General features: G+C 35.4%; 1 protein-coding gene across 1 annotated transcript in view; it reads left to right on the top strand.

The window, feature by feature from the left end:
• The window catches only part of LOC135202206 (uncharacterized), a 28,221-nt gene extending 17,910 nt beyond the window's left edge, over positions 1–10,311 (top strand). The window contains exons 7-10 of the mRNA XM_064231463.1: positions 3,892–4,805; positions 5,810–6,027; positions 7,640–7,739; positions 9,128–10,311. Coding sequence (XP_064087533.1) covers positions 3,892–4,805; positions 5,810–6,026 — 1,131 coding nt within the window. The 3' untranslated portion in view covers position 6,027; positions 7,640–7,739; positions 9,128–10,311. The remainder of the gene's footprint in view (positions 1–3,891; positions 4,806–5,809; positions 6,028–7,639; positions 7,740–9,127) is intronic.
• The last annotated feature ends 6,313 nt before the right edge of the window (positions 10,312–16,624 follow it).

Genomic DNA, 16,624 nt, shown 5'->3' with positions numbered 1-16,624 from the left:
CTAACCATTACTTTTGAGTATAACTGTAGGGTTTGCTCTTTTAATGATTTAAAGGTCGAAATTCATTGTCATCAAGTAAACTGCGCATGCGTGACATCCTGTCTCGTACTGAATAACTGTAATGGTTAGTCGCCGGTAATGAATGCAAGCTTTTCAGCAACTGAAGTGTTCCATTTCCATATTCAGATATGATGATGATCAAATTTACCAAGTTTAATTTTCCGTGGTCTAACAAATGGAAAAGTTAGTTCAATTTAAATTGAATGCTCTTGGTGGAAGTATGCTCTCTAATGTGGGAAGTACTGTACCACAAAAATGTGTGCTCATTATGAATATTTGTAATCACAAGAATGTGTGCTCAGTATGAATATTTGTACTCACAAGAATGTGTGCTCATTATGAATATTTGTAATCACAAGAATGTGTGCTCTTTATGAATATTTGTAATCACAAGAATGTGTGCTCACTATGAATATTTGTAATCACAAGAATGTTTGCTCATTTGTGAATATTTGTAATCACAAGACTGTGTGCTCATTATGAATATTTGTAATCATAAGAATGTCTGCTCATTATGAATATTTGTAATCACAAGAATGTGTGCTCATTTATGAATATCTGTAATCACAAGACTGTGTGCTCATTATGAATATTTGTAATCACAAGAATGTGTGCTCTTTATGAATATTTGCAATCACAAGAATGTGTGCTCATTATGAATATTTGTAATCACAAGAATGTGTGGTCTTTATGAATATTTGTAATCACAAGAATGTGTGCTCATTATGAATATTTGTAATCACAAGAATGTGTGCTCATTATGAATATTTGTAATCACAAGAATGTGTGCTCATTATGAATAATTTGTAATCACAAGAACGTTTGCTCTTTGTAAATATTTGTAATGACAAGGCTGTGTGCTCATTATGAATATTTGTACTTGCAAAAATGTGTGCTCATTATGAATATTTGTAATCAGAAGAATGTGTGCACATTATGATTATTTGTAATCACAAGAATGTGTGCTCAGTATGAATATTTGTAGTCACAAGAATGTGTACTCATTATGAATACTTGTACTCACAAGAATGTGTGCTCATTTGTGAATATTTGTAATCACAAGAATGTGTGCTCATTATGAATATTTGTAATCACAAGAATGTGTGCTCAATTGTGAATATTTGTAATCACAAGAATGTGTGGTTATTATGAATATGTGTAATCACAAGAATGTGTGGTCATTATTAATATTTGTAATCACATGAATGTGTGCTCTGTATGAATATTTGTACTCACAAGAATGTGTGCTCATTATGAATATTTGTAATGACAAGAATGTGTGCTCATTATGAATATTTGTAATCACAAGAATGTGTGTTCATTATGCATATTTGTAATTACAAGAATGCGTGGTCATTATAAATATTTGTAATCACAAGAATGTGTGCTCAATATGAGTATTTGTAATCACGAGAATGAGTGCTCATTTATGAATATCTGTAATCACAAGAATGTGTGCTCAGTATGAATATTTGTAGTCACAAGAATGTGTGCTTATTATGAATATTTGTAATCTGAAGAATGTCTGCTCATTATGAATAATTTTTAATCACAAGAATGTTTGCTCATTGTAAATATTTGTAATGACATGAATGTGTGCTCATTATGAATATTTGTAATGACAAAAATGTGTGCTCATTATGAGTATTTGTAATCACAAGAATGTGTGTTCATTATGAATATTTGTAATTACAAGAATGTGTGGTCATTATAAATATTTGCAATCACAAGAATGTGTGCTCATTATGAAAATTTGTAATCACAAGAATGTGTGCTCATTATGAATATTTGTAATCACAAGAATGTGTGCTCAGTATGAATATTTGTAATCACAAGAATGTCTGCTCATTATGAAAATTTGTAATCACAAGAATGTGTGCTCAATATGAATATTTATAATCACAAGAATATGTGCTCAGTATGAATATTTGTAGTCACAAGAATGTCTGCTTATTATGAAAATTTGTAATCACAAGAATGTGTGCTCATTATGAATATTTGTAATCACAAGAATGTGTGCTCAGTATGAATATTTGTAATCACAAGAATGTCTGCTTATTATGAAAATTTGTAATCACAAGAATATGTGCGCATTATGAATATTTGTAATCACAAGAATGTCTGCTCATTATGAATAATTTGTAATCACAAGAATGTTTGCTCTTCGTAAATATTTGTAATGTCAAGACTGTGTGCTCATTATGAATATTTGTAGTCACAAAAATGTGTGCGCATTATGAATATTTGTAATCATAAGAATGTGTGTTCATTATGAATATTTGTAATCACAAGAATGTATACTCATTATGAATATTTGTAGTCACAAGAATGTGTGCTCATTATGAAAATTTGTAATCACAAGAATGTGTGCTCATTTGTGAATATTTGTAATCACAAGAATGTGTGCTCATTATGAATATTTGTAATCACAAGAATGTTTGCTCTTTGTAAATATTTGTAATGTCAAGACTGTGTGCTCATTATGAATATTTGTAGTCACCCAAATGATTGCTCATTATGAATATTTGTAATCACAAGAATGTATGCTCAGTATGAATATTTGTAGTCTCAAGAATGTGTGTTCATTATGAAAATTTGTACTCACAAGAATGTGTGCTCATTATGAATGTTTGTAATCACAAAAATGTGTGCTCATTATGAATATTTGTAATCACAAGAATTTGTGCTCATTATGAATATTTGTAATCACAAGAATGTGTGCTCATTTGTGAATATTTGTAATCACAAGAATGTGTGCTCATTATGAATATTTGTAATCACAAAAATGTGGTGTCATTATAAATATTTGTAATCAAAAGAATGTGTGCTCTTGTGATTGCAAATTATTCATAAAGAGCATACATTCTTGTGAATACAAATATTCATAATGAGCATACATTCTTGTGAGTACAAATATTTATAATGAGCACACAGTCTTGTGATTACAGATATTCATAAATGAGCAGACATTCTTGTGATTACAAATATTCATATTGAGAACACATTCTTGTGATTACATATATTTATAATGACCAAACATTCTTGTGATTACAAATATTCATAATGAGCACTCATTCTTGTGATTACAAATATTCATAATGAGCACACATTTTTGTGATTACAAATATTTACAATGAGCAAACATTCTTGTGATTACAAATTATTCATAATGAGCAGACATTCTTGTGATTACAAATATTCATAATGAGCAAACATTCTTGTGATTACAAATATTCTTAATGAGCACACATTCTTGTGATTACAAATATTTATAATGACCACACATTCTTGTAATTACAAATATTCATAATGAACACATTCTTGTGATTACAAATATTCATAATGAGCACACATTCTTGTCATTACAAATATTCATAATGAGCGCACATTCTTGTCATTACAAATATTTACAATGAGCAAACATTCTTGTGATTTCAAATTATTCATAATGAGCAGACATTCTTCTGATTACAAATATTCATAATGAGCACACATTCTTGTCATTGCAAATATTCATAATGAGTACACATTCTTGTGATTACAAATTCATTCAATTCAATTGAGTTTCACATTCTTTGTGATTACAAATTATCCCATGAATGGCAAGCACCATTCTTGTGATTACAAATATTCATAATGAGCACATATTCTTGTGAGTACTTTGCACTCACAAGAATATGTTGATAAGCCCTGTGATTGGCTTATCAACAGGCAATCAGGAGAGTCTTAAGGGACTGGACTAGACACCAAATGCACGGATGATGGGAATCTACTATAGTAATGATGACCTTAAATCACAGTACTTTCTTCTTGTTTCTCTATTAACACAAGGAAGAGGTGGCGGCGGCAGGCAAGAGACCCGAAAAACTGAACGTCATCATCATGGGCACGGACTCCGTTTCCAGAGGGAACCTCCGGAGGCACATGCCGAAGACCTTCGACTACCTGAAGAACAAGCTTCGCGCCATCGACCTTCAGGGTTTCAACAAAGTTGCTGACGGTACGAACCGGAATGTGGTGGGGATGCTCATGGGACCCACCCAGGGGGACCTGGACGAATTCCACAAGTCGACGAGGTGGTACGAGACGAAATTCGACGACTACCCTTTCATCTGGAAGAATTTCTCCGGGAATGGGTACGTCACGATATACGCCGAAGACGCTCCGAATATCGGAACCTTTACTTATAAGAAATTCGGCTTCGTCCGAGAGCCGACGGATTATTACACCAGACCATACTTCATTGCTTCTGATGAGCTCATAGGCCATAGTGGCAACAGTGGTTTGTTAACTGTCTCCCCTCCGTGTCAGGGTAGCAAATGGGCCATCAAAATTATCCACAAGTTATCTTTGGATATGGCTGAGGTCTTGAAAGATGTACCTTATTTCGGCCTGTATTGGACTTCATCTTTAACCCACGATTACCTGGACTTGGCTGCTCTTGCCGACGAGCCGTCAGTCGACTATTTGAGGCAACTGCACGACGGGGGTTACCTCGAGAACTCGGTGCTCTTCTTCCTCAGTGACCACGGCCTGCGGTTCGGTGAATTCAGGAAGACGTACCCAGGAATGCTGGAAGAGCGGATGCCCTACGTCATGATCAGACTTCCTGACTGGTTCAAGGATCAGTATCCAGACGCTTTTCACAATATGGTGACCAATGAGAAGCGTCTGACCTCGATATTCGACCTTTTCGAAACGCTTCGAGACATTTTACGACGAGACTACGCACGTCTAAGGGAAAGGTGAATAAATATTACAGTTGTACTCTATTTTTTTGGGTCCTCGAAAATATGACCCCGCCAAAATTATGGAGTAGAAGAACGAATTTAAATTTTGTTTATGGAATAATTTTTTACACGAGATTTAGCTTTTACTTGGATGAATATATAATGATGAACGCTGTCTTGCTTTTCTCTGAAGTCACCCCTGGTGCCATTGGAATAAGCAACTATAGTCATTCTCATCTGGCCTGCAGCTTAGCAGAGCAGTGACCATCATGGTACTTTTCACTGATATTCAGATTATGTTTATGACAATCACTGAAAGAAGTGCAAAGATTATTTTGATAAATTAAACTGGATTCGATTTTCTCTGAAAAGATGGTTGTTGGGGAAGGAAATAAGAAACATTATGCAGATGCATAGCCAGTACATAGCCCTGTTGATAAAGGTTAAGAAAATATTTTTTTCTTACCCCGAATCATGACTATTGGGTAGTCGACGTGATGCAGAATACCTAAGGAAAAAAAGACAAATGTATTGTAAACTGTACCCGCTTTTTCCAGGTCCTGTTCAATCAGAACAAAGGAATGATTATATTATCCTACAATCTAAATCATCTTTCCTAAATAGCGATGTGTCTTGAGATATTTAGTACCAAATGTCTTGTAGGAAAAATAACACGTCTGTTCTCGTTTCATACTATTGCTGTTGGTATCTCGTTGCAGATGTATGTTACTGTATATAAAACTTAGGAAGTAAACAGCCCAAATGCTGACCAACTGCGCAAGGTGTTCCTCATTGCGAAATGTGACATCTTGAGCTAAGAAAGAATCCAGTAAGAGAGACTGGGTGATTTAAAAAGGCCTACCACCAAAAACAGAATAGCTTTTTATTTGATAAATTGGGAAATACATAGTAACGTCAGTATTATACAGTAGCATCAAATTTGCACTAATTTGTTCAGAAGTGAGTTAATACAGAAAGACATTTCATCTTCGATAACCGCCTCTTGATCCTTCCGACAGGACCCCAGCAAAATACGGCCAGAGCTTATTCCAGGAGGTTCCCCTCAACCGAACCTGCAAGGACGCCGGGATTCCGGACAAATATTGTTCTTGCCAACACACTGAAGAGGCTGACCCGAGTGACAGCAGGCTTCGTGAAGCCGCCGTTTCTGCCATCCAGGTTCTGAACGAAGGTCTTCAGGCTTTCCCAGAACTGCTCGGTTTTAAGTCTGGATAAGGTTGGTCAGCCTGGCAGGAGTTTTGTTGTTTAAAAGCATTTGATTTTGTCATTCAAGAGTAAATGGGAAACCCCATTCCGGATCTTGCCTAGATAGTGAACCCCTCCCCCCCCACACAAAAAGGGTTTTCGGGGGTCGTTTTCTATGACTATTATCCTTATGATACTTACGATCTTTTGTTTGTTTTTATGGTCATCCCAACTGCCTTGGCGAACGAATATTCGTTAAATCTCATCCCCCCCCCCACCACCACCACCACCACACGCGCCAACTCACCCCCATTCTTGTGGGTGTCAGCAGACACCTGAATCTTCTGAACCCCATCAGGGCATTTAAATCGCTCCTCTGATTCACTGTAACAGGGATCTTGATTGGCGGGAATTTGTGTTTGTGTGTTTAAGGCGCGAAGGAAAAAAGTGCGATTTTAGGCCGATGTGATTTATTTATTGATTTTGTATATAATTTAAGAAGTAAAGTATCTTGTTTCGCCTCTTATTTTATTATTTTAAAGTACATTATTGCGAGATCTTATTTGTAATTTCATTAATTATATATTTTCCTAACACACAGGGTTTTGGAAGGTGTAGCCACGTTATTTTTGTAACGGCGATGAGTATACTATACTGCTCATTATTGATTAGTAGACTGCGTTGAGTTAATTTGGAAAAAAATAATATTTTTCCCCCATTTTATAACATTCAACCTTTTTTTTTCTTTTTTTTTTGTGGGGGGGAACTGTCACGAGAGCATATACAATGTTCTAAGGGTTCCACAATAATAAAAATGTTAAAAGTTTGTGTATGATTCATAAACGCTTTGTAAAATCTTTCTAACCTTTCCCTGGGTTCGAAAGCTTTTACAAAGTGTTTATAGATTATACACTAACTTTTAACATTTTTATTATTGTGGAACCCTTAGAACATTGTGTATGCTCTCGTGACAGAGTTTCCCCCTCCCCCCCCAAATGTTGAATGTTGAAAAATGGGGGAAAAATATTATTTTTTTCCAAATTTATTCAATAATGAGCAGTATAGTATACTTACCACCGTTACAAAAAAACGTTGATACACCTTCCAAAACCCTGTGTTGCTAGGAAAATATATAATTAATGAAACCCTTATAACATTCAACTTCTTAGGAGTATTTACAAAAGAGTATGTGTAATATGACTCGCATCCTTTAATTAACTTTAAACTTGGTATCGGGCCGAGTACCGTGACTTGAATTTTGGTCACGCTTAGATTATTTTGTCGCGGTAAAGCATATATATATATATATATATATATATATATATATATATATATATATATATATATATATATATATATATATATATATATATATGTATGATTATACAGTATATATATATTATATAATATATATATATAATATATATATATATAATATAAATTATATATATATATATATATTATATATATATATATATATATATATATATATATATATATATATATATATATATATATATATATATATATATCACATTTCCTTGCCTAAATGTCCTGTTCCGAGATGCAACACCCTTTTTATTATTATCGCTTTTCAAAATCATTATTCTCTCTGTAACTCTTAATAATTCGTTTCCTTGCAGGTCATCGGGGGACGAGTTGGGCATCCTAGAGAGGTGCCTGCTGCTAGTTACAAATATACTGTATTCGTTGACTACATCGTCTTGTTCGTCACGAAACCTGGTATATATAAGTTTACAAGCGTTTCCAAATTTTTTTACATTTTAGGAGGTTTTCTCCAAAGTATATACACCTACGGTGTTATAATCTTAGAACATTAACTAATTCACAAAAGATAATTTCGACTTATTTGATGTAGGTGTTGTTAGGAAATGAAGTTCATTGAACGCTGGTTAAGCAAGCATTGGCTGATTTGATTTAAATCTGCTTTCAGATGATTGCGTACTATATACTTGCCTACTTAAAACAATAAAACTTACTTGAAATGAATGCAGAGACTGCCATACTGGGATAAAAGCAAGCGCCTCGGCGGCGTGGTTGATATGGTGTTTGCGTCCCACCTCGGTGGTCGCGGGTTCGATTCTCGGCCATTCCATTGAGGAGTGAGAGATGTGTATTTCTAGTGATAGAAGTTCACTCTCGACGTAGTTCGGAAGCCACGTAAAGCCGTTGGTCCCATTGCTGAATAACCACTGGTTCCATGCAACGTAAAAGCACCATACAAGCAAGTTAGATCATTTCCTGGTAGTATTGCACCAGCCCCTGTCTTTCTGACAATATCCCTAGGTTAGGTTGGGTTATGTTAGGTTAACAATCTTGTCAGGTAAATTGGGTGTGGGGAACATAATGAGATTAGGAAGGTTATATGGTTAGTTTTTAAGTTCTGGTTTCCTGCTTCTTCAGGGAAGGTTGGGTACTGGGTCATAATTTGGGCATATGCTACCCAGGGCGCCTCCTTCTCTGGTTGGTGTCGTTGGTGACATTTACCATTATTCCAAAATGGTACCTTTTTTGTGTCATTATAGGCCCTTATATCTGCAGTAACTCAAAAGGGCGTATTTAATAATACATTTATTTTTTATTTTTATAGTATATATTTATAATCTCGGGTCTTGCGTATAGATAAATGCTTCTGTAGGAATCAAAGTCTTGTTTGTTGACATTCGAATAGGATGGAATTAAACCAAACCGTTGCCGATATCATAAACAATGTTTCGCCATAACAGAATGTTTATTCAAGACAATATATTTCGGTGACGGATCAGGTGACACCGACTATAGGTCCGGGTCAGCTGCAGGTGACATCCCTTGGGTCAGGATCTTAATCTAACCGTTGATTTCATACGGTTACGAGTTATATAGTAGCTTTCAGTTAAGATTAGTCTGTTTCTTGTTATTTCAAGCTTCAGCTTTGATATCATTTACTCACCAAACCCTGGTTTTATTCTGTTAAGTTCCAGCATTTTTAGAGAGAGGGAGGAAATACTAGAATTTTTTTCTTGTTTAACTAATTTACTTTTTTTCGCGCATTTGAAGAGAAAGGGAGGAAATTTTAGAATTTTTTTCTTGTTTAACTTTTTTTAATTAATTTTTTTTATTTTATTTTACAGGTGGAGGGGAGATGGAGGCGCATTTACAGTTTCATGGGGACAGATACCATCTGATGAGCGACGTATCCAGAGTCAACAGATATGGAAATCAGAGTCACTGCATACAAGATGTGAATTATATCAAGTATTGTTTCTGCCAAGACTTGCTATCACAGAATTAGAGGTTTTCACCCATTTAAACCTTGGATCCTTATGCATAAAGGACATATTGACACCCAAGCTTCAGTAGAATGACTGAAAATTTCTCAGAAGTATTTTACACCTTTGTTGAAGTGTTCGAATGTAAGATACCTCATTTTAAACATTTATTCGGTTCCGTTTACTGATTTAAATACTCAGCAGTCTTTACGAAGGAACAAAGTGGAAACGAAACTTTCTTCCTTTCCCATCAGATGATTTTTTATTCTTATTATTAATCTGTTGCCTGTAGGATGACTCAATTCTGACATTTAATGCTCGCAAACTTTCCTGTCCACTGAAACCCAAATTTGAGCTTTATATTGAAAAAGTAGTTTATGATGGGAAAGTTATTTTAATTTATTTTTGATAACTTGTTTTTTGGAATGAATTTGACAAAGCATGCTCTGCTCCCCTACCAACGGCCCACCAAAGTTGGTCAACATTTTTAACAGAATGTTCCTGAATCGTAACGCCTTGCATTGTGATAGAATTCGACTATCTGTCTGGTGTGTTTATCTGTTTATATGATGTACATTATATACCGTTCTATATAATCACTTTCAGTAACATTTTTGTGATACAAGAAGACTTGTTAAAATAATTGCATAAAACGCTAAGTTGCATTTGAGCTATTGTTGATCAATTTCACATAACCATATCTTTCTTAATGGTTACAAGGTTTCAAAATATTGGAATCTTACTGACTAAAAAGAAGTTAATTTGTATTGTCACAAATTACCGGTCTATAAAGAAAATAAGCACTATTAATGGTCTATCATTGTATCATTGTACAGTGCGACAGACTCTATTATGCTGGTTTATGAAGTCAAGGTTCTCGCTCTGTACGAGCCCTTTTATACAAAGCTTTCGATCATAAGATTGTTTGTGTATATATAGCAGGGTCGGTTTTTTAACGTGTGGTGAAGAATTAAATTTATGGAGGAAAATTCCTAAGTTTTTTTTTTGGTGGAGTGACATTTAAGATTGTTAATACTCAAAGAAGAGCCGATGAAATAAAGATGGTCCCTCCAAAATTTGTTTTATAACCAGTACTAATAAATAAATCTACACTATTCGAAATCAACAGCGAATGAGTAAATATTCTACATCAAAAGTAAGGACTATTGGGAAACTATCAAGTGTGGCTGTGAAAGTATTCGTCAGAACTTATTATTATTTCAAAACTAACTCGGGATGTGAAACTGTCATTGCCAGAATATAGGACTCATAGAACACTTCAGCTCCATTTCTAAAACTGTTGATATACAACTTAGTATTACGGAAAAGCTTCAGCTTCGGTTGTGTAACAAATAACAACAAAGCATAGGGTTATTGAGATTCTTTGATTTCGGTTCTGAAGACGTAAAAACAGAAAAATATAAACTTTGGCTGTGAGAGCATAGATGCTAGAAGCCATATTTTGACGGGAAGTTTCCCAGATCTGTCAGACCAACGAGGAATAATTTTAATCGGAATTCAGATTGATCTAGTGTTACCTTCAATCTGTGCCCGGTAAATAATTGTGTGTGTGTGTGTGTGTGTGTGCTTTTTTTTTTTGTTGGGGTTGGGGGTAGGGGTGGGAGGGGGTTGGGATATAAATGGACAAACATTACGCAGACGACGTGGACTTCTAGTAATGAGGGACGAAATGTTAGTTAGTTGATTCAACGACAGAAAAAACCTTACATCTTCATCACAGTAAGCCTACGATATCGGAAAAACGATTCCAGAGACGCGAGAGTGATTGCTATGCGTGTTGTGCCACATCTACATAAAGGCTACGTTGGTGAATGAAATAGACTAAAAGGGACGAATGTTTTTGTTTCTTGAGGTTTATCAGTAATAGCCTGCTAAATTCTTTGTCATAGACAATGTTTTTGGGCAGAGTGGTGATTTGATTAGTTTGATGAAGCTAGAAAAATGATCATAATAAATACACATCAAAAGGAGTCGTAGGCCTATGTACACAGCCACGGCGCAAATGTTAACTCACTGTTTTAAAAGCCTGGACAAACACAATAATGATATCTGATGACCTTCAGGATGAAAGTATATCGTATGTGAACAAGACGTTCCCGCTGATAATAACTTTTGTGGCTGAGATACGGAAATACTACTGCAATAGAGCCAGACTGCTTTTCAGACTAATCTATAGAACATGGTGAGTGGGTAAGCCTAGGCCCAGCAACTTTAGTTGACTATGTTTACTTTGTGGTAAGCTCCTTGTGTCTAAGCCGTTGAACGTTAGCAAGGAAATGATGCATAACAGCCGTCTGAGTATAATTTAGCTCCAAACAAAACCTGCTCACTTAAATTCACTGCGACCCACTCGTAACCGAATCAAGTTCGCTAGCTTTAAATATACACTATTTGATATATAATAACTTCCAGCCGATAAACTGAGAGGAGAGAGAGAGAGAGAGAGAGAGAGAGAGAGAGAGAGAGAGAGAGAGAGAATTTGTCTTCCAGCGACTTTCATGGTGACCTGGCAAGCTTTCGATACTTTAACAAGCCAGATGGGAGTTGTCGGTTCACACTTGGTAGACAGTACGAAGCGTGCGTACGGTGTGGTGCATTGTGCTACGTCGTGTTCGCATTTCAACGTTTTTGTCTTGTGGACTGCTGCTGCACGACCGGTAGATCATAAAACGCGAATAATGATGAAAGAAGAGGTTGTGGTTTAGCATTCATGTCGCGCTATCTATCGTACTAACAACTCCCGCAGACAATATGCAGAGAGGGAGTTGGGTAGCTCTGCTAGACCGTGGGTACCTCGACTATGAGCATCTTTGCCCAACAAAGAGCCTACGATGAACTGATGGATGATTCGTGTGTTCGTTTTAGGACATTTTCATGTATTTTTTCTCAGTGAAAATTAACAGAATTTAATTGATTCCGAAGAAATACAGTCGAATATAGACATTCTAATGATTACTTTCGAACATCGAATCCAAGCAAGCATTTTCGAAAATCAGATTTGAATCTGTTATTTTCAAATATTGGGTCTTAAACAAATGCATTCAAGTTGAAACTTGAACAAATGCATTCAAGTTAAACCTTAAACAAATGCATATACGTTGAATCTTAAACATACCTAAATTGACTTAAAATATTTGGGGTATACACGCATCCAGATGGGACAAAAGTCTGTTTCCTTTATCAAACTTTGACATATGCAACGTATAGGAAGAAGTGATTCGTCGTATAAGGCTTTATTGAATATATTTTTGTATCATGCGTGAATACAATTAGACGCATCAAAAGCGCATTAATCTTATTAAGGTCTTTTTCACCAAACAAAGAATAAATTTTATTCAATCACATTTGTTCTTCTCTGTTAACGAACTGCATTTTTTATTTATTTATTTACTTTTTTTTTTACTCTTAATTAAAATCATATAACTAGCAAAATTCATAGTTTACGCCTAGTACTTCACGACTGGTAAAGAATCTTAAACACACACATATGTATGTGTGTATTGTGTATGTGTGTATATGTATATTCTAGTATGTCACGGGTAAACGACATCCATGCTAGTAGAATAATGAGTACTTTTAAAGCGTTTGCTCATTACCATATAACTGCAGCATCTAGTACCAACTTTCAATTTATAGGGTAACGACCGCTAACACTAAACTACTATGAGATTCAGGGTCTCTGTAACACGGTTTTTTGGACTTTGCTCCTTGTCAAAGCATCGGATGTAGCTGAAAGTTGACATATGTGAATTTTACAACCACACACAAATTTTGTCAGCATTATCAATAACCTAAATCCGATAGTTTTAATTTTTATAGAGTAAAAATGATCTAGCCGACGCCATGGCCAATTATTACGAGCCAAGAGTCGAAAAACATTCATTACGTAAGCAAGGTAAACAAACACCTCTTGACTAAATGTTGCCCCGCCCATCCACCAGACAGAAATTCCATTGGCTCTGAAACCCAAAGACTTTATGAATGGCGGAATGATACATAGATGTGGGTGGGGTATCAGTGCTAGCGTAGTAATACTACTGTAGCAGTAGTGCCGCAACAGTATAGCAGTAATATACATGAATTAAACGTTTAGGCCAACTGCTGGGATCCTTGAGGATCATTTAGCACTTCTTACAACTACTCGAGAAATTAGTTTTTATAGCCAGAAGTTAAATTTTCTAATCCAACAGTGCCCATGGTAGCCTTCAGTGTTATACTGAATTATAACGATTAACGAGGCGAAAGTGGGTGGAGCCTCATGAAGTCACCATTCTGACGATAATTATTGGTGAAGGTTTAAAGCCAATATACGGTACCGGCTATTTTTTTTCAGTAAATAGGTAGATAGCCAATAAATAAAAATTGCTTGACATTGGATATAGCAGTTATCAAATCAAGCTTGTCTACTATGTTTTTGATAATTACCAACTATTCCCTACATCTTGTCAATCTGATTGTGACCTATAAAGTAGACTGTAATTTCTTAGGAAACTTATTTTGGGAGTTAGACTAATAATCGAAGTGTTTTTGTATTTATTAACATATTTTGTTGGTTTGTTCATTATGACAATTATCAGTGGAGAGGTTCCAGAGTTCATAAAGGTGTACTGCTTTGCTTGTATTTAAATTTGTATGTCATTGTTGCCAGAGGTTTAGCCTTCGTTACGTATAGCAAATCTTCCATCGAGAAAGAGGAAAGAAATGCTGTCATAAGTTACGTAACGAATGCGTTCGAAACCTTTTCTCTGAGTAAGTTGGCCGGTCTTCAAAAAAGGTCACTTTTACATTATAAGTACCAAATTTACTCAACCTACGTAGTGCAGAATACACTCAAAATTTATGTGTTGATATAATATGTATTCTGAATAAGCGTTATATTTATGAAATGCATAGATAAAAAGTTATTGCGAAAAAACCGTGTTACAGAGGCCCTGAATCTCATAGTAGGCCTTTATATATATAATTACCTAATCCAAAGTAAACAACTTGGTTAGTGAACTTTGAGGAACTGCGTTATGAATTGTTATAGTTCCCCATTGTTAAATCCTCTTGTTGGTTTCTCAAGGCATGTGCTTACGCAAACTGCTTGGTCATGACTGTTAGGAAAATCACATATACTTTTTTTTCTTTTTTTTTATAGATGTTTGATGTAATTCTATTTGATTTATAGTTTTCTGAAAAGAAAACTATTGTGCCGGCTTTGTCTATCCGTCCGCACTTTTTTTCTGTACGCAATTTTTGCGTCCGCACTTTTTTTTTTTTTTTTTTTTGTCCGCCATCAGATCTTAAAAACTACCGACCCAGAGGGCTGCAAATTGGTCTGTTGATCAACCACCATAAAATCACCAAACATACCAAATTGCAGCCCTTTAGCCTCAGTAGTTTACAATTTTTAATGTTAAATTTAGCCATAATCGAGCGTTTGACAATGATATAAGCCAGGCCACCACCTGGCCGTTGTTAAAATTTCATGGGCCGCGATTCATACAGCATTTCACCGAGATCACTGAACGATAGAGCTATTTTCGGTGGCCTTGATGATACGATGTACAGAAAACTGGATTGCGCCGAAGAATCTTGGGAGCAATTTTGACTCGCTTACATTTGGTGACCCTAGTCATGAAATTTTGTACAAAATCGTATTCTCAATAGTTTGGGGGAATGAGTACGTTGTAATGGATACAATGTTTGTATTTAAACTTCACTATAGGTTTTGGAAATTAGAAGGTTTTAAACAGTACGTTGCTAATGCTTATTAATATGGTATGATTGAGGAGGTGATCCTCTATTCGTGTGAAATGAGCCAACGCAGCTTTATCGAAAATATCTTAAATATTTGAGCATTACATTTTTTATATTTAAATATTTCATGGAAACCAATTTAAGGTCTTATCAAATCCACTTCACAGATGTATATGAAATAAAGGTTTCAGTTTGTATCAAAACGACTGGTTCCTTACTGGTCAAGTCATAGACTCAAATAAGTCATGATAGGTCCGCAGTCTTTAAAACATTCGAGATTTGAAAAATGTCTTTGATGAATTAGTTCTCCAGTTCCTAAAGCATTTATTTATTTCTGTGTCATGTAGTATCATAAAGAAACTAATAACAATCATAACTTGGAGGCCTTTTTATCGCCCGCTGTTTCACGATTCATGGATTAAGGGTGGGAAGTAACTATACTCTGTTTTTTTCCATCTGTCCATCCGCCTGTGGTGTTTTTGTATGGTAACACTGCGTCCCGGGCTGTAGATAGTTACATTCAGCTTACATTCAACGATTATAATAATATCCTATTTCGAATATTAACGGTGTAATTCGCATACAGTAAATTATTAAAACACTCTTCAGTTGCAAATGTACACCCAGATATCCTTTTATTTACCTAAAACTTACACATAGCGTAGCTATCTAAAGCCCGGGACGCAGTGTTACCATACAAAAACACCACAGGCGGATGGACAGATGAAAAAAAAAGAGAGTATAGAAAGAAAGATTTTGAACGGAGATACAGCACTAGAAATGAAAAGGGTTGGAGACAGGGCCAGCAAGAACTTTGCAAAGAACCTCGAGAAATGCCTGTACGGTGCACTGACGACTCTACCTGGTACTGAGACTGGAGGGCGGGAAATTTCAGTTTGAACATGACTGGCAATGGTACTGCTGTTTTCTTTTAAGAATGCTTTGCATATTTATATATATTTTCTTGAGTTTACAAATTATAATAGCTCATTGATTGGTCACTAGCCAAATAACTTATTAACCAAGTTTGAAATCCAGTTGCGTTCTTGTCATCTTTAGTGTTGATGACCCACATGGTTAGTCTAGATATTATTTTTTATTTTTATTGTTGGGCATTAGAACGATATAACGAATAGATAAAGGTTACAATAAAAAGTGGTTTTGATTTCAGTGGAATGAATGTGTGCTTAAAAGGAGGCCAATGGAATAAAATATCAGGCGAATCAGTATTATAGGCCTAGCTTCATTGGTCCAAAGTACTAAATACTATTATGCGTTATGTTCAGTTCATGGACGTAGATATTACTTAGGTATCACAGTAAAGTTGTTTCTATATACATGTAATGAAACTGTAACTAGAATAAAATCTGAATGTTAAGAAAATCTTGGGATTTGAACAGTTTGTGAGCATAGGTCCAAGTGTAACCGGGGCTGTACTAATGAGATAAATCATAATTATTGAAAGCTTCTCGTTCGTCTACGTCTAGCATGAGTAGATTGTTTGATGCAAGCTCGTCTTCGTGTCCGTGTGCTGGTACATTATCGATAGAATTCGGCACGTTTATGATTTATACGAGAAGGGATAAGAGTAATTTG

The sequence above is a fragment of the Macrobrachium nipponense genome, chromosome 30 (assembly GCF_015104395.2).
Source record: "Macrobrachium nipponense isolate FS-2020 chromosome 30, ASM1510439v2, whole genome shotgun sequence".
NCBI lineage: Eukaryota > Metazoa > Arthropoda > Malacostraca > Decapoda > Palaemonidae > Macrobrachium > Macrobrachium nipponense.
The sequence above is the reverse complement of the archived record's forward strand: the minus strand, read 5'-3'. Positions and strand labels throughout refer to the sequence as shown.